This window comes from Lolium perenne, chromosome 4 (assembly GCF_019359855.2).
Source record: "Lolium perenne isolate Kyuss_39 chromosome 4, Kyuss_2.0, whole genome shotgun sequence".
In the NCBI taxonomy this organism is placed as follows: domain Eukaryota; kingdom Viridiplantae; phylum Streptophyta; class Magnoliopsida; order Poales; family Poaceae; genus Lolium; species Lolium perenne.
Genome location: NC_067247.2, coordinates 340,941,801 through 340,961,433, shown reverse-complemented (window position 1 = coordinate 340,961,433; position 19,633 = coordinate 340,941,801). Strand labels below are relative to the sequence as shown.

General features: G+C 45.3%; 1 protein-coding gene across 1 annotated transcript; it reads right to left on the bottom strand.

The window, feature by feature from the left end:
* Positions 1–11,264: 11,264 nt before the first annotated feature.
* LOC127296621 (calcium-transporting ATPase 2, plasma membrane-type) lies at positions 11,265–17,344 on the bottom strand. The gene is made up of 7 exons (XM_051326791.2): positions 16,813–17,344; positions 15,721–15,775; positions 13,678–15,632; positions 13,435–13,593; positions 12,949–13,120; positions 12,231–12,529; positions 11,265–11,872 (listed from the first exon to the last, which is right to left on the bottom strand). Exons 1-7 carry the CDS (start codon positions 16,987–16,989, stop codon positions 11,624–11,626), a joined length of 3,066 nt encoding a protein of 1,021 aa, XP_051182751.1. The 5' UTR covers positions 16,990–17,344; the 3' UTR covers positions 11,265–11,623.
* Positions 17,345–19,633: the final 2,289 nt, after the last annotated feature.

The window sequence follows — 19,633 nt, the reverse complement described above, 5'->3', positions numbered from 1 at the left end:
GGTTCAATTGATATCTATTCCACTCCATTTTCTGAAATTTCAACAAACAATATAAAAATTCGATTTGGTGACATATAATTGAGGGAAACTACTATAGGAACTTGCTAGAGTACTAATCATGCATCAAAACTAGTTTATACAACTTAGAACAAGCATGCAAGCTCACTAAACATGTTACCTACAGCAGCAAAATATTCAAGATATACTCCACCAAACAAAATTCTACTTGGATCATTGGAGGAGTCACATACCAAGGAGCAAATGTGCCAAATTTCAGCAAGAAATCTGGGCTGAGCAAAGAGATCGAAAAATCCTGAGCTCTTGAGCAAAAACGCGAGTGAGAGAAAGCTGGTTCGAGTTTTTTCGGGAGAGAGAAGATGCTGGGAGAAAGAGATGAGATAGTGGGGCAAGGAGGGGCCCACACCACAGGGTGGCGCGCCCCCCTCCTTGGCCGCGCCGGCCTGTGGTGTGGCACCCTGTGGTGCCCCACAGGTCAGCCTCTGGTGCTCCCAGGTGCCTCGTCGAAAAATAGGACCAACGGTATAATTTTTGTGAATTTTTGAAAACTTTGAAAAATGCACATTTCTGGGTATTTAGTTTATTATTACTGGCCAGGAAAAATTTTGAAATCTCCAATTAACTAAGGAACTTTGCAAATTAAAAGTGCTACAGCAACTAGAGCAAGTGGAGGAAGAAAGAGATGTTGTTTACCTCCTCTATGCATATAAAAAGTATTTGTTAACAAGGTTGATCAAGTCTTGCCACCAAATAAATTTTACATAGCATAAGAAGAAATAAACCTCAAATCAATCATGTTACCTTGAATTGTATTGATATGGATCCAATCACGAGAGTTTGATATTCTTCTTTAGGCTCATATATAGGACAATCAATAGTTCCAACTTTGATAGTTCTCACATTAGAAATAGTATTAACTCCACACGCTTTCTCAATCCTCTTGGGAAAATAAACGGTATGCTCCCTATCATCAACATTGAAAGTAACCTTTCCTTTATTGCAATCAATAACAGCCCCTGCGGTGTTAAGAAAAGGTCTCCCAAGAATAATAGACATATTATCATCTTCTGCATTTCCAACACAACAAAATCAGTTAATATCAAGCAATATTAGTAACTTGAACAGGAACATCCTCACATATACCAACAGGAATAGCGGTAGATTTATCAGCCATTTGCAAAGATATATCAGTAGGTATCAACTTATCTAAGTAAAGTCTCTTATAAAGAGAAAAAGGCATAACACTAACACCGGCTCCCAAGTCACATAGAGCAGTTTTAACATAATTATTCTTAATAGAACAAGGAATATTAGGTATACCTGGGTCGCCCAACTTCTTTGGAACTTTGCCATTGAAAGAGTAATTAGCAAGCATAGTGGAAATTTCCTCATTGGGGATTTTCCTTTTGTTGGTAACAATATCTTTCATATACTTTGAATAAGGAGGCAATTTAATAGCATCAGTCAAAGGGATTTGCAAGAATAAAGGTTTCATCCAATCACAAAATTTATTATAGTGTTCTTCTTCCTTTGATTTTAGTTTCTTAGCAGGAAAAGGCATTTGCTTTTGGACCCAAGGTTCTCTTTCATTACCATGTTTCTCAGCAATAAAATCTTCTTTAGTGTACTTTTTATTTTTAGCATGCTTTTCAGGTTCTTCTTCAGCATCTTCTTTATCAGAAGCATCATTCTTATCATTATCTTTATCATGTTCATTACCACTTTCAGTTTCAGCATCGTAAATAGAAATACTATTAGGATCATTAACGAGTTCGGAGGATTCTACAACATTCTTATGTTTCTTTTTCTTTTTCTTAGATGGAGCACTAGTTTTAGTTCGTTGAGAATCTTGTTCAACTCTTTTGGGATGCCCCTCAGGATATAGAGGATTCTGGGTAGAAACACCACCTCTAGTTGTTACTTCATAAGCATGTTTTTCTTTAGAATTATTTCCTAACAAGTCATTTTGCACTTTAGTGAGTTGATCAATTTGAGTTCGAACCATATGAAAATGTTTAACAAGCATCTTAACATCATTGGAGGTTCTCTCTACAATATCATGCAATTCACTAATAGCTCGAGAATTTTCCATTAAATGATTCTCAACTCTCATATTAAAATTTTCTTGCTTAACAATATAATTATCAAACTCATCTAAGCATTGTGCAGGAGGTTTCGAATACGGAATATCTTCCCTAGTAAAGCGTTGAAGGGAGTTTACCTCAATCATGGATGAAGGGGGAATTATCTCACATATATCTTCTATGGGAGGAAGATTCTTCACATCTTCAGATTTAATACCTTTCTCCTTGAGAGACTTCTTGGCTTCCCTCATATCTTCATCATTCAATTTAATTAAACCCCTCTTCTTCAATATTGGCGTTGGAGTTGGTTCAAAGTAGTCCAATCATCATGATTCCGGCCTATTTTAGCCAATAATTCTTCAAATATTGCCCTGGAGTTCTTTTCCTGAAAACACAACAAGCACAACTATCCAGGTATGCCCTAGATTCAATGGTTAGTCCACTATAAAATATATCAAGTAAATCATGCTTTTCCAAATCATGATCAGGCCGAGCTCTAATAAGAGAGCAAAATCTCGCCCAAGCCTCAGGCAATTTCTCTCCATCTTCCTGGTCAAAATTATAAATTCTCTGCAAAGCAATATGTTGAGCACTAGCAGGAAAGTATTTACGGAAGAAAATATCAAGCAATTCTTTTGGACTTTTAATAGAATTAGGTAGCAAACTATTATACCAAGTTTTAGCGTCATCCTTTAATGAGAATGGAAAGATTTTAGCAACAAAGTAAGTACGCATCTTGACATCATCAGAAAACAAGCTACTTAGAGTAGATAACTCAATCATGTGTTCAACAGCACTTTCTTTTTCAGTACCACAAAAGGGTGTTTTCTCAACAATAGCTATATGAGATAGATCAAGAGAAAAATCATAATCTTTATCCTTAATGTTTATAGGAGATGTGGTAAATTTAGGATCAGGAGACAGTTTATATCTAACAGCATATTCTGCAAGCAACTTTTTAATTTTTCTTGCATCAGTAGTAGCATTGCATTTTTCAATAAAATCATCATTAAGCTCCACATAATCTTCATCGGGATCATCACTAGAATAATCAAGTTCAGGTGAATTAACAGGTGTAGTAGCATTAGGAGTTTCAGTATTTTCAATTTGTCTAGACCTAGCAATCGTAGCATCTAGAAAGGATCCCAATGAACCACTATCATCAAGCACAGCAGAAATATTATCAATATGATGAGAGTTTTCAGATTCAGCAGAAGTACCCGCATGTGAAGCATGTGGCGGTGAAACAAGTTTATCAATCACAGATGGTGAATCAAGAGCAGCAGAGGTACTCAGAGTTGTACCTTTTCTTGTAGTGGATGGTAATATGGCGACCTTAGTATCGCGAGGTTTACCCATGATGGAGAATTTGCAGTGAACAATATCAATCCAAGTGAACTTCCAAATAAAGCTATGCTCCCCAGCAACGGCGCCAGAAAATAGTCTTGATGACCCACAAGTATAGGAGATCGCAACAGTCTTCGAGGGAAGTAAAACCCAATTTATTGATTCGACACAAGGGGAGACAAAGAACACTTGGAAGCCTTAACAGCAGAGTTGTCAACTCAGCTGCACCTGGAAACAGACTTGCTCGCAAGAGTTTATCAGTAGTAACAGTTTTATAACAGTAGCAGTAGTAGAATAACAGCAGCAGAGTAACAAAGACAGCAGTAGTAATTATAGTAAACAACAGGATTAAAATACTGTAGGCACGGGGACGGATGAACGGGCGTTGCATGGATGAGAGAAACTCATGTAACAGTCAAGCAGGGCATTTGCAGATAATAATAAAACGGTATCCAAGTACTAATCAATCAATAGGCATGTGTTCCATATATAGTCGTACGTGCTCGCAATGAGAAACTTGCACAACATCTTGTGTCCTACCAGCCGGTGGCAGCCGAGCCTCTAGGGAAACTGCTGGATATTAAGGTACTCCTTTTAATAGAGTACCGGAGCAAAGCATTAACACTCCGTGAACACATGTGATCCTCACATCACTACCATCCCCTCCAGTTGTCCCGATTTCTGTCACTTCGGGGCCATTGGTTCCGGACAGCGACATGTGTATACAACTTGCAGGTAAGATCAAAAACAACGAATATCTTCATGAATCAATAACATGTTCAGATCTGAGATCATGGCACTCGGGCCCTAGTGACAAGCATTAAGCATAACAAGTTGCAACAATATCATAAAAGTAACATCTACGGATACTAGGCACTATGCCCTAATAATCTTATGACTATTACATGACCAATCTCATCCAATCCCTACCATCCCCTTCGGCCTACAGCGGGGGAATTACTCACACATGGATGGGGGAAACATGGCTGGTCGATGGAGAGGCGTTGGCGGTGATGGCGGCGATGATCTCCTCCAATTCCCCGTCCCGGCGGAGTGCCAGAACGGAGACTTCTGGCTCCCGCGACGGAGTTTCGCGATGTGGCGGCGTTCTGGAGGGTTTCTGGCGACTTCGACTTCTCCCCGTGCGTTTTTAGGTCGAGGCCGATAAGTAGTCCGAAGGAGGGCGTCGGAGGCCGGCCGAGGGGGCCACACCATAGGGCCGCGCGGGCCCCCCCTAGGCCGCGCCGCCTTATGGTGTGGGGCCCTCGGGCCTCCACTTGATTTGTCCTTCTGGCTCCGTCAGTATTCTGAGAAAATAGGGCCTTCTGCATAAATTCTGAGGATTTTCCCGAAAGTTGGATTTCTGCACAAAAACGAGACACCAGAACAGTTCTGCTGAAAACAGCGTTAGTCCGTGTTAGTTGCATCCAAAATACACAAATTAGAGGCAAAACAATAGCAAAAGTGTTCGGGAAAGTAGATACGTTTTGAACGTATCAATGTCCATTTGGGTTGGCATGTGGATATAATTTTGGTGTCGGTCCGGCCGACACGGACAGCGTGCCCACCGGTTGACCCATTCAGTTCGGTGTTTGGGAAAATCTAAATTTCATAGGAAATTCAGAAATTGCATACATATTTGTAGACAAATTTGCTTGAGCAAATCGATAGAACTTAGTAAAAACATAGTAGAAGACTACATCATGTTGATCTTTCCACCTAGTGGCGGTAGCACATGGTCTCGTCGAAGACCTTGATGGTGAAGATGTTGTGGCCGTCCTACTTGAAGAGGATAAAGTGCCCAACTTCAATGGTGCGCGAGTGGGCGAAGCGCCTCCACCTGTTGTGGAGGAACATCTGCCCTTCACCGTCGGACATCCCCTCCGCGGACCACATGTCGGTCGCGCCGTCGGACATACGCAGGAGGACATGGTGGGACTCTTGCCCATCGACGGTTGAGATGAATCATCGGTGCAGGCGCATGTTGTCCCAGTCCATGCCCCGGTGGATGGTGACCTCGAACTCGAAACCCGAGAGGTCGATGGCCATGGGCCTGGGTGACGATGATGGCGATGGCGATGGGGACGGTGTGATGGGGACTCTAGCCTCTCCCACCGCTCCTTCCTCGACGACGTTGGCCTTGGCCACGCCCATGCCCATGGTCCAGAGGCCATCCTAGACACCCTCCCTGACATGGGTAGGCCATATCGGGTCCTTAACATTGCCATCCCTGGTACAAAGCCCAAGAAGGAATAGAAGAAAGACCATGAAGAAATCCAGATGAAGCCGAACATACTATGTTAGGAAAGCTAAGCCCATATCAGGTGAACCAACTTGTAATGTAACTCGACCTCGAGGTGGGCTCTGAGACCTAGCCCACTATATAAGGGCTAGGAGGAGCCACCGAGAGGAGGGAGATTCAATCAGACGAGACACCTTGTAACCCTAGTTCGACATAATACAATCTTGGCGATTTCTTCTTGATCATAATTCTCGTCGGCTGCCTAATTTGGCTGACCAATTTGTTGATTCGCCAGTGTTCTCCTTCCTAGAAACCCAAGTCCATCATCATGGGAATTGACAAAGTTAACCCTTTGTCACTCCCCTTGAGCATGTGCCGCGAGCCATTGTTACGGAGATGCATGTGGTGGTGGTGGTGCCAAATGGAAGAAGTGAGGTTGTGGAAGAAAATGGCCACCGCTGGCCTGCTTAAAAAGGGCCAGATCATTGGATGCCGACGCGTAGAACGAAATGACGGCATTGATGAATGGCAGGCGGTGGGCTAGAGCAGGAGCGCAGACATCCAACAGTGTGGCCAGAGAAGGAGCGACATAGTCAGCCTACTTCCATTGATGGCAAGAGGAAGGTCGTTGGGCCGCTGCCATGCGGGCCTTCGGTCCACGCAGGCGGACATGAGAGGACACACGTACTATACGCGCCGACGCACCGATTCCCCAAATTTGGTGTGTCGATGGGTCCCGGCGGACGGGTCGTCCCGCTAGAGCGTGCGTGGCCGGTTTGTTTGTTCGCGCGGATCGAATCGAACGCGCCAGGTCCAGATGGGCCGACCTGCTGGAGATGCCCTAAGAGCATCTCCATCAGATGCGATATAATGCGCCCGCGCTAAAATAACTGCTAGTATAGAGCGCGTGCGGCCATTTTCCCCCTCCAGTAGATGCGGTAAAATCACGCGCGCTCTAAATTTTTTCACGCGTGCGAAATATTTCCTCCTTCCGCGCCACAAAATTGGCGCCTCCAATCGAGCGTGCGCTATCTATCTTGCTCCCGCGCGAAGAACCAACCGCCGCGCTGAACTTTCCCCCGCGCCCGAGCTCTCGTTTCACCGTCGATTCCGTGCGGTCGCCGGTGTAATTCCGGCGATGGACGACTTGTATGCCTCTCCGCCGACCCCTCCCTACTTTGTACCCGCCACAGACAGGGGCGCCACGGTAGTTCCGCCGCTGCCCATGGCAAACCCTAACGCCAGCGCCACCGCACACGCCCTCTTCATGCCGCCGGGGCCGAATGCGCACGCTGGCTTCGCGCCACCTCCACCAGCGACAGCGCTGAAAGGAAAGACCGGAGCTTCGAAGCGGCCCGAAGAAACCGCCACGTCGGGCACCCGAGTGCCGGTGGAGAAGGCGTCCAAGGTCAACGCTTCTCGTCGCCCTGGCCGAATAGGTGGACCGACATCTGCGAGTGCTCCACAGCAGCCAGCGCTGCCACCCCGTGCGCATCGTCCAGAGTTGCTACGGCCCCACGCAACATGATCGACGAAATGGCTACAAGGTAAAACATGTTCTTTGGTGACATACATTGCATACATGGTTTTATGTTTGTGAAATGATGTGTTTATTCAATTGCTTGGCAATATAGTGTCGACGATAACTCATTCTTGGCACAAATAAATGTTGGCTCTTCCTTTGCACACTCCCATTTGGATGAAGAAAATGGTGAGGAAGAAGAGGACATTGGAGTGGATGAGCATGGTGAGGGATTGATAGAATCGTCGAAAGGTACATTATCCAACTACACCACCGAAGATGATAGGTTGCTTTGCCAAACATTGTTGGCAAATGGCATGGATCCGGCGGTTGGCACGGACCAACTAGAGATACTTATTGGGTGAGAATGAAGGAGTATTTCGATGCGCGCAACACAAGTGGCACAGAGTGCACCGGCCATTCTCTTCGGTCCCGGTGGAGGATCATCAACACCGATTGCGAAAAATGGTCGGGTGCATTGGCGGGGGTTGATGTAATCAACCCAAGTGGCACCAATGATGTGGATAGGGTAAGTTGTTTGAGTATGTGCGAAAAGTGCTTTTGACTCCCGAGCTCCAGTGCTCTCGCTATTTAAAAAAAATATATTTATTACTTATCATAAAATTTGAAAAATAATTCTGTAGATTGTTAGTGATACATCTCACAATCATGAAAAATCTCAACCCTAAATTCTTTTTTACTTTGAGCCAGACAAAAATAACAAATCTGACATGTTTTTGTAGATTTGAAAATGACTACTCAGATCTGCATTTTTGTCTTTTTTGTGTAGCTTAAAATATAAAGTATTTGAAATTAATATTTTACACGTTTGTGGGATACATTATTGGCTATATGCAGATTTATTTTCAGAATTTTTTGAAACTCACAAATGTGATTTTTAATTTATTTTAAAAACGAGATCACTGGTGCCCATGTGCACCAAATCTCTATCCGAGTATGTGCTATTATGTTGTGTTGACGAGCTTATGTTTGTTTTATGTACGACTTGTTCTTTTGTCAATGTTCATAATGTAGATGACCATTGCCCAAAACTTGTTCAAAGATGATGGGAAGAAAGACAACAAGGGGAGAAAAATTGTGGGCAATGCATTCGTGTTGCACCATTGTTATGAAGAGTTGGGGAATGAGGAGAAGTGGAGGAACCATGATGGGATGGACGTGCACGCAAAAGGTATGACTGCAACCGAAGCCGAGGTGCGTAGGATCACATTGGAGGAGAGGATGGTGGCACTGGAGGAGAAAAAGGTGGCAAATGCTGAACATGAACGCCTAGTGGAAGAAGATATGAAACTCTTTTGCACTGATACTTCTAACATGGACGAAAAACAAAAGGAGTATATAAACCTTGCGCGCGATGAAGTGTTGGCCAAAAAAAGGTTGATGGCAAACTACTTGAAAGCTCAAAGTGAATTGATGAGAGGCTTTGGAGGCATCGGAGGATATGGTGGCATGGGGGCAGCACCGGCAGGATTTGGATGCATTGGTGGGTATGGAGGCTATGGAGGCATGGGCGACATGGGTGGCATGGGCGCCATGGGTGCCATGGGTGGCATATGAGACATGGGTGGCTTGGGAGAATCACCGGGAGGGTTCATGGCCTCCTTGGTAGATCAATCACCCTCAACGGTTCTGCCAACACCGTCATCCAAAACTCCAAAGAAGAGGAACAACAAAATAGCGACAAGTGATGTGTTTTCTTTGTGTTTGATTCACATTTGTGTTGAACTTGTACTTTGCATTTGAACTATATCAGTTGAACTATGTCCATGTGTGTTGAACTATCTAGTTTGAGATTTGGGTCAATTAATGTTCTTATTTTGATTTGTTTGATCATTGAAATGTTCATTCATATTGCAAAATATGTCGCACCCGTGCAGAGCGTTGCATTTTAGCGCACCTGCTGGGGGAGTTTTCACGCTGCATTTTAGCACTATATTAGCGCTTCCCGTGGAGCATCAGCAGGTGCCACGACTATAACACGATCCAGTGCTGCAAATCGATTTTAGCACGCTGCAATATAGCGCATATGTTGGAGACGCTTGACTGTGATATGTGGGAGCGCGTGAGGAGTGCATGTATCTGCCTTGTCCCTCTCTCCTCGGAAATGTAGTGTGTTCCTGCGAAAACTGCCAAGTACAGGAGCCGTGTGTGTCAGGATCTTGACCAAAGAAACCACTCCCCTTGCATGATCAGATGGCTGTGACCTTGCACTGCATTTCTTTCGGCCTTGCCCCAACGCAGTCAAAAGCAGCAGGGAGACATGACATGGTTGAAATTTTTGGGTGTACTGCCTTTGCTGTGCTGTCTTGTGCTTGGCTGGTAGCACAGGTTAAAAATAGTTCACAGGACAGGGACACCTGCTGGCTGAGGACATCTCCAACGGACGACGCATTTTGGACGTCTAAAAGTGGTCGTGGACATCCGTTTGCGTCTTCCCGCGGACAAATTTTGTTCGTGCGTCCGTTTGTGTCTGGGTATGCTCCCAGCGGGATGATCCATTTTTAGATTTGCAACATATTTAAAAAGCATAGAAACTACTACATCAAAACTATACAAAGTAGTTGTAGAAACCTAGACTACTTGCTGCCCGACGGCCTGGCCCCGTCGTTGCGTCCCTCCACCGTCTGCTTCTCCGCCGCCTGCCGTGCGGCCGCTAGGGCTCGATGCGCCGCCGCGTCCTCTAGCAGTGCCTGCCGCAGCCTCGCGTTCGCGGCGTCGTCCTTGGGCTTCTCGAAGGAGTCGACTAACACCCTCTTCTCCGCCACCTTCTCCTCCGAAGTAAGCGCATCAGGGTCATCGGAAGACCATGAGATGTCGGAGTTGTCGTCATCTGCGGCTGCGGCGGCGGCCACCCTGCGACGTTCCATCTCAGCGTCGAACGCCGCGTGGGCCGCCCGCTCCTCCTCTGCCTCCTTCTCTGCTTCAGCCAAGGCTTTGGCGTCCCTGACCGGGTCGAGGAGGTCGTCGGTGCTGTCATCATCATCGAACTCCTCGTCGGAGCTTGAGGCCGGGGGAGGTGGAGTGGGAGGTGGAGGTGGAGGCGCGGCATCCTGGCCAAGGCCGGTGCTGCTCATGGTGGCAAAGGTGGAGGTTGAGCGGCAGCGGCGCTACGGTGGAGGTTGTGCGGTGGCTAGGGTTTAGTGTGGGAGGAGATTAGATGCGCGCGCCCCTGTTTATATAGGTCGGAGGCAGGCGACGGCCGCGACACGCTTGGCATCGCCATTACTTCGTGCGCAGAGGTAGGCGATGGCCGCGCGCCACGCGAGGCATCGCCATTACGCGGTCGCAGACTGCCGAAGCGACGCCTCGGCGCCAGTAGTGGTGCCGCTGAGAAGACGCATCGAGACTGGGTCACTGCCACGCAAACCCGACGAAACATCCGCCAGACGCGAGCGAACATTTTGCGCGTCCGCGCAACATCCGCCGTGACGCATCCGAGACGCGTATTTGGGCCATATTTGCGTCGCCGCGGACGGTCCGATCACTATGTGTCGCTTCGCTGGAGGTGGTACCAGACGTATTTTTCGTCCGTTTGGGTCGCCCCGTTGGAGATGCTGGAATTTTTATCCCAAGTGGTTGCTTCTTGCCAGCTCGGAGAAGTGGTGTGCCTCTGCAGTAGGATTTGTTGTACAGTAGAAGTAACTATGCTTACCTTGACTGGTCAAAAACATTTGTACTGGCACCAGGTGACAGTGGTGATGGAAGCAAGCTGCTTGTGTGTCAATCAGCTGTGATGTGGAGATAAGCCTGGGCGCCAAAAGAAGCTAACTGCCAAGCCTACCTGCAGCATACAACTGTTCTTTGGTGTATCTGCTGATGCTGGCACTTGGATCGCAACAGATACCTGGTCAAAGTTAAGAGGGTGGTTTTCTCTTGGCAACTTCCGAAGAATCACAGTACTTTAGTGATAGTCAGAGCTCAGTCACACTAGATAAGGAAAAACAAGTTAGAAATTTATCAAATTATTGGCTAAATTTCCCGAATGGCCACTTAAAAAACAAAGATTTGCAACAAGGAGACCTTACACAAGTGAATCAAAACATTATGTCAGAAGTATAGTACCAAACAGTTGTTTCCAGTATTTTAGGTTGTTGCAAACTTATCATATAGATCCATACACAATTCCAAGCTAGAACATTCCATGGAAATGGAAAAGAATATGAAGAAAATAACATAGAGAAAATAACTACAAGAGTCTATTCAACACTTCTGAAGAATCAAGCGCACAATCTGGGCTCATCCCCTAGATAAAATGCAAAAGAAAAAGGGCATAGATCCACAGCAAGAGCAGTTTCTTATGCTCATGACAGTGCCCGAACTGCATTGGCATCATCAAACTGTAGTCCTACTACCTTACTTCAGTTTCTGACTGAAATTAGTTATGGTATCCTAATTTGAACCGACCGGGATTAGCTTGACAATCGCAGCGATAGGCATGCCTATGAAGCCGATGACGATGCAGGAGAACCACTGCTTGAATGAGAGCGGGGTAGTGTTCGCGAAATCACCAAGGAATTGCACGATTATGATCTGGAATATGACAGTGCTGCCAAGCACGGCCACGAAGACGTTGTTGTCTAGAATGCCTTTGAATACATTTATCCTCTCCATCTCCCTAGAGCTCACCTCATTGAACACCTGCAAAAGAACGGAAATATTAAGTGGACTTTCGTGCACTATCACAGCAACAGATTACTTTGTCCTCTCATTCAAAATTATTTGGTGCTCCTAGTGCATTATAGTTTTGCTTGTCAAATGTTCATACACTGCAAGATTTGCTGGTGATAGTAGTACATTATAGTTCTGTTAGTAAGGATCCTAATTTACCAAAATAATATATATATTTACATAGTAACAGCTATATTCCCGCATGTTTGCTGAAACCAGGGTCCAGTTGATAAAGAAATGGCATCAGTGGAGCAGGAAACAGAGAACATACTGTATCCGAAATAATTTGTTAGAAATCGAATGGATGCAATAGGAACTTCTAAATTACCTGGCAGAACACAAAACAATTGAAGATGAGAGTGTTCAAGACTAGATCAGAGTTATCACCCTTGAGTCCAAACAACGACTTTCCTTCTGTCTGCAGATACCAAATTACAATGAACTGGTAGATTGCCTGTCCCATGATGTTCCTCCACATAATGTTGCTGATAAAGTTTCCTTTCCTTCCAACAGGAGTCCGTTTCATCAGTTCATCGTTTGGAGGTTCTGTGGCCAATGCCAATGCTCCTAGTGTGTCCATGATCATGTTGACCCAGAGCAACTGGACAGCAGTAAGGGGAGCACTCCCTGAACGACAAGTAGAAGTAGATGAGCAGTGAAATACATGTCATAAAATAAACCAGGAAATGAAATTCTCTACCTTAATATAGTAAGTTCCAGGTGAAGTTAAATATTATTATCGTGAAAGGAATATTTAGATAACAAGTTAGAGTAATACGCTTGAAATACCATGGAGTATTAATTCCAGCTGGGAATCGGTTTATGATGATAAGTACAACATATAAGCATAAACGGAGAAACAACACTGTAGGTAACATCTGGAATGAACTGATTTAGAGTTCACTAGTTAAAGGGTTTACTTTAAAATGAACCAATTTAGATTTGAACCGTTGAAGGTTTTAATTTTTTTTCATAGATTCAGCCTATCCTTTTTCTTTACAGATTTAAGTCAGCTTCAGTGAACGCATCAAAGTTTGAGATTTTACCTGTCAAGCAAGCTGATGAGAAGTTCACAACAAGAGCAACCACGTTGACTGTCAGTTGAAACTGCACAAACTTCTGAATATTGATGTACACTGACCGACCCCATTTAGCAACGGTGACTATAGTTGAGAAGTTGTCATCAAGAATAATGACATCGGCACTCTCTTTTGCAACCTGCAAACAAAACAGATAAAAATGAGTTATGCTGGAACTAAATACCGTATGCCATTACTAGGCATGTAATTGACTGCAAATCTTGGAGTGAAAAACCTTAAAGACACTAAAGTGACGCTTAAGAATGATAAGCAAAAACTACGCTGCAGTGATGTTTAAAAATTGCTAGGACATGTAATTGACTGCAAATCGTGGAGTAATTATAATGGGAAACACTTAATTGAGTTATATGTCATTAAATGTTCTACTATCTTGTATGTTAGAGTAACATGACTATTTTCCCATGCAAGGGAATTATTCTTGTGTGAAATTACCTCAGTTCCAGCAATGCCCATTGCAAGTCCAATATCAGCCTCATGAAGTGCAGGGGCATCGTTTGTTCCATCACCCGTCACTGCAACAACTTCATCAAATGTAGTCCGAAGTTGCTTCACCAAGGTGTGCTTGTCAAGTGGTGAAGATCTAGCCATTACCTGATACAAGCAATCACATTACATTGACAAATGAAATCCAGAAACGATAGGCAAGTTATTAAGTGGTAAAAGCATTAAACATACCTGTATCTTGGGTATCAATTCATTCAGTTCTTCTGCACTCCTAGTTCTAAAATCTGGACCTTCAATGGCAAGACCGCCTTCAGTCAAAATGCCGCATTCCCGGGCAATTGCCTTTGCTGTGTTGATGTTGTCACCTGTGACCATCCTGACAGTAATACCAGCTGACCTGCAGATTGCGACGGATTCCTTCACACCCGGACGCACTGGGTCTTTAATCCCCACAATGCCAATGCAGGTGTACCCATCCTCGGGAATCGGATCATTAGCTGAGAACCCATCACCGACTTCTATGTAGGCAAGGCACAGAGTACGAAGTGCCTCATTTGCAAAGCTATCAATGGTAGCATTCAAGTGAGCAACAGTTGCACTATCAAGGGGGACAACAACTCCTTGATCGTTCAGGTACTTGCTGCAAGATGCCAATATGATCTCTGATGCGCCTTTGCAGTGGGCACGGAATGCACCCCCAGGCAGCTGGATGACCACTCCCATTCTCTTCTTTGCCGAGTTAAACGGCTCAACTTTGACAAGGGTGGTTGCTTTTCGCACCGCCTGGAAATCTCCATCGAGTGACAGGCCAAGCTCTAGAATTGCTGTCTCAGTTGGTGTGCCCAGTATTTCGCGTTTGCCATCCTTGTTGACGACAACATCACCACCAGTGTTGTTAAATATGGCCTGCGAGAGCATTGTCATGACAGAATCTGGTAACTCGGAGAATAGGCTCTTGGTCTCTGAAGAATTATCCACTTCTTTAACTTTGCCACAGATGCAAGCCTTGACAACAGTCATGTGGTTCGTTGTGAGTGTGCCAGTCTTGTCGCTGCAAATGGAGGTTGCTGAGCCCATGGTCTCACAAGCTGCAAGGTGTCTGACAAGTGCCTTGTCATTCATCATCTTCTTCATGGCAAATGCAAGGCTCAAGGTAACAGCGAGCGGTAAGCCTTCAGGAACTGCGACAACGACAATAGTAACAGCAATAGCAAAGAACTCAAGCAGCTCCAGTGCATCATCACCAGTCCAACTCAAGTACGATCCATCCATGATCTTCCGCCGGAACAGGCTTTCAGTGAGCACTGCAAATGTGACGACTGCAAAGACGAGGCCTATTTTGCCAATGATGGTGGCAACTCCGTTCAGCTTGACCTGCAATGGCGTCTCATCATCCCCACCTTCAGTTAGGGTGGCCATGAGTTTACCCCATTGGGTCCTCATGCCGACTGTGGTGACAAGCATCTTACAAGAACCGTCTTGCACTTTAGTGCCTGACAGAAGGAACGGGTTCTCGGCATTGACAGCAACTGGCTCACTCTCCCCAGTAAGGCTAGATTCATTAATCAGCAATGAGAAGCCAGATACAAACAAACCGTCAGCTGGTACTTGATCACCAATGGAAAGGTGCACAATGTCACCGACGAGAAGATCGTATATCGAGAGCTTCTGCCGGTACCCACTCCGGGTGACCTGGACAGTGATCTTCTTCTTCTCCTTGTCAAGGTCCTTGAACTGCAGGGACTGCCGGTAGTCGCTTGTCGCAGTGACAAACACAACCAGAAGAATACTGGACACAATGCCAAGGCCATCATGTGCGCCCTTGGGCCACCCCTCAGTGGCAATGCCAACGAGGAGCGAGAAGAACGCGCATGCAGCAAGGATCATAAGCGTCATATCCTGGAGAGCCTCCCAGACGAAGACCCAGAAGCTGCGGGACTCCGTCTCAGCAAACTTGTTGATGCCGAAGATCTCCTGCCGGGACGCAAGCTTGCGCTTGGATGACGTGCTGACGCCATCAGACTCTGAGGTAGACACCTTCGATAAGAGGCCCTCGGTGCCACCATGTGCTTTAAGCTTCTTGAGGTCGTGGCTCTCGACAACCGAGCTCAGTTCCTCGGCGCAGATGCCATAGCCTGCTGCCTTGACATCCGCAGGGACTGTGTACTCAGTCTGGGGGGCAAGACCTGCGGAATTGTGTTCACGGTAAGATTGATATGAAGAAGAACAAGAAAAATTGATGTTGACTAATTCTGGTATACTCTGGTATCATACCGTGGATGAACTGAAGTGCAGCCTTTGAAACAAGCACAGCAACACGCAGCTTCTCCTGAAACAGTTAGTGTTTTGTGACGTCAGTATCAGCAACACTAACTGTTCTCATATTGTTTACTGATGAAAATTGCCCAAAGATGTAGTAAAAAGCTCCGGTGAGAAACGATGGTTGAAAGTGTTACCCATTGATGATTTATAAAAATTAAACCAGCCAGTTTACTGAAGGACGATTCCGTTGGTTTACCTTATTTTAAAAAGACTAGAACTGAAAAACTAAAGGTAGTGGGTTCTTCTTGAATAAAGTAGTTCATAATGCATCTCTTTTTAGATAAAGATGTTGTGGGGGCATCTACACGACATAATACTGCATTTTTTACTTTTTACAAGTGTGAAGAAATTGCTGAAAGACTCTGGCCTCTAGTGCGCTCATTTGGACTAGCTACTCTAGCAAATGGGAAAAACAAATAAGGCAAGTTGGTTAATGATAGGTCACAAACAATGTCACTGTTGGTTTCAACCACTATCACGTGCGTGAATATTACTCAAGACTGGCATAATGTCACTGCAGTACTCTAAAGAAACTGCCTAGCAATTACTATCAAAGACGTGAAGACTCGTTCACACTAGTGCATCACAGATGAACCACCTCTGCTTTTTTTGTTGGTTTGCTATGACATGTCAGAAATTTAATTTCATAGCCGAATGGCCGTTTTTATGTAGTACTACTATAGATAAACAGATTAGGAGGAAGGACTGACATCCCCAATGATAATGTAAACATCGTTCCCAATTTCATATGCTATGGCCTTGTATCGCTCCACTAAATATGGCATGTGCAACCTGCGCTTTCTATTCGTGCCAGCAAAAGTGAGGGGAAAAGGCGACATTGGCGAGCACGACGACGAGACAGGACATAATAAACGATGCTAGTAGATGCAAAGGTGGGAAAAGATGAATTCGTTGCGCGTGTGGGCCTCTAATTTATCCGTTCCGGTTCTTCTTTCCGGCCAAATCAGCGGCCGATGAAGGAACGAGAAATTCCGCTAAGAAGAACTTGAGACGAAAATCTGGGGCGGGGCAGGGCATGTGTACCTGGTTGGTCCGCTTCATGGCGGCAGCCTCGGATCGCTTGCCGAGGTTAGCGGTGAAGCGGAAGCGTCGCTTGGGGTTCTTGACGACGCCGACGACCTTGCGCCATCGGCCGAGCGCCTCGTCGGAGGAGTGCTTGGGCTTGACGCCCCCGAAGTTCTCGTTGAGGTAGTTCTCCATGGCGGGCGCCCTCCTTCTCCGTCAACCAACCAAGAAAATTGTCTCCGCTTTCCCCCACCCACCAACTCTGGTCTATATAGCACGCGGACGGACGGACGGGGACGGTGAGGGCTCCTCACGCCGGCATTTTCCTGGAAGGTAAGGTGAGGACCGGCGTTGACGCGTCGTGGGGACGTGGGGTCCGACTCCGGTGCTACCTCGATAGTTTCATGGAAAGAGTAGTATTCTTGGTCGAGGGTGGGTGCCTGATTTCATGGAAGGTGGCGAGTATTTTAGGCAGGATGGACGGATCCGGGGTCGGGAGGAAGAGGAGAGGGGCAACGGGAGGGAAGGGAATTAAGCGGGGCCTCCTCCTTCCTTTGCTATGCACTGGGCGAAACGACCACAAACCTAGGGGTCAAACGGACCGGGTCTTTGGGGTTTGGCCGATGATCGCTGCATGTCTGCGTCTCAGCCGGGGGTTCCAAAAAGACCAAAAGGTGGATTTACTTGATTGTTGCGGGGAATTTACGGTGTGCTGGGCGAGTGCTTTCCGTGGAGTGGAGTTTGTGGTGGCAGTGGCACGACGCTTGTTGTTTCACTTGTGGTTTCACACGAAAAGTTCTACTCCTTGCTGCTACTTGACCGGCAGACTTGAGTCTTTTCCATTCAACGACTTTTTTTTTTCATTAATAAAAATCTGCAACACCTCTTCTACTTCATCCAATCCATGATAAGTGTCGGGGTTTAGTTTAACTTTAAACTAATTCAATCTAAAACTCCGACTGTTTCATGGATGGAAGGAATACGAGTAATTTCGCTTCCGAATTTCATGCAAGATGTAATAATACACTAATGCATGCTTCCTCCGGACCACAATACTACTGGTAGTTGGTCAAGCACTAGGCAAGTGACATGAGTAAAGATAGCCATTTACGATGGTTGTTGTAGATTTACAAACATACAACGAGTGTGTGATAATTGTATCTAGGGAACCATGCACATATATAACCACGCGAGATGGGCTATTGTATATGAGCATGTTGAATGCGTGCAAATGCAAATAGAGAAACAAAACACTTGACACCATGCACTTGCTTCTTCATACTTTGTAATGCATAGGCTTGGGATGCACCAGGAACTCATCCAATCCAATTAAGCTAACGGGCTCTTGATGTATGTTATGTTTTCGTACTCACCTGTGATTCATGACCACCTGTAATCACCTTCGTGGCCTCCATCGTTGGCTTCCTCATGGAGTCAGTTAAAGTTTTACCTGAAAGTGATGAACCACAAGGGTATAGGAACATACAGGCATGCTCGACACCCCCTAGCTACTGGACAACCATACGAAATACGTTGCACCCCATCATCCCCCAAGGTTTGGTGTGTCGATGGGACTGGATGGATGAGAGTTTCAGGCTTCTTTCTCCCATGAACCGCATAACAAGGACTTGAAACCGTGTATGCTTTAGCCAGGAGGATTGTATCGTCCAGCTTAAGTAATTACGGATATGTGGTAGGCCCAAATATTATTTGCCAACTGTGATATCTAAGAAGAACACAATCTTGGTAGCGATGTCCTTGTGCTATGTGTGCTTCAATTAACTACTTGATCTCAGCTGATGTTTCAAATAGAGAGCTTGACCGACATACTTGAGTCTTTTCCATTCAACGGATTTTTTATTAATAAAATATGCAACACCTTTTCTACTTCCTCCAACCCATGATAAATATCGGTGATTTAGTTTAAGTTTGAATTACTTTAAACTTAAAACCCGACGGTCTTATGGATCAGAAGGATTACTAATTTCATTTGCGAATTTCATGTAAGACGTAATACACTAATACATGCTTCCTCCCGACCATAATACTACTAGTAGCTAGTTGAAGCACGAGGCAAGTGAAGATAGCCATGATGGCCATTTATGATGGTTGTTGTAGATTTACAAACATATAACGAGTGCATGATAATGGTTTCTAGGAAGCCATATATATAACCACGCGAGATGGATTATTGTATATGAGCATGGTGAATACACGTACATGCAAATAGAGAAACAAAACACTTGACACCATACACTTGCTTCTTCATACTACTTTGTAATGTATAGGCTTGAGATGCACCAGGAACTCATCCAATCCAATCAAGCTCAATGGTTCTCGATGTTTGTTATGTTTTCCTCCTAGTGCTTGTTTCATGGCCACCATTTTTCCCACGTCGTCCTCCCCTCCCCTATTGGCTCCACATGGAGGTTGTTAAGCTATGCCTACGATATTGAAGTGACGGGCCACAAGGGGACAAGAAGATACGTGCAAGCTTGGCCCCTGACTACTGAACATTCATCCACAATATGTAGTACCCTCTCGTCCCCCAAGTTCTAGTTGTGGACATGCCTGCAAGGATGAGAGTTTCGAGCGTCTTTTCTCCCATGAAATGCAGAAGAATACCTCGTTAATGGTTAGGCTTTAGCTAGGAGAATTTTATGTTTGAGCTTAAGTGATAACATATATGTAGGCCCGGCTATTATTTTGCCAACTTTGATATATTTGGTTTTGGTAACTTCTTAAGCAGAAAAAGATCATGCTAGCAATGTATATGTGCTATGTGTGCTTGCATCTGAAGACATAGATGGATTTCAAAGAACAACTGGGAGTTGGCAGA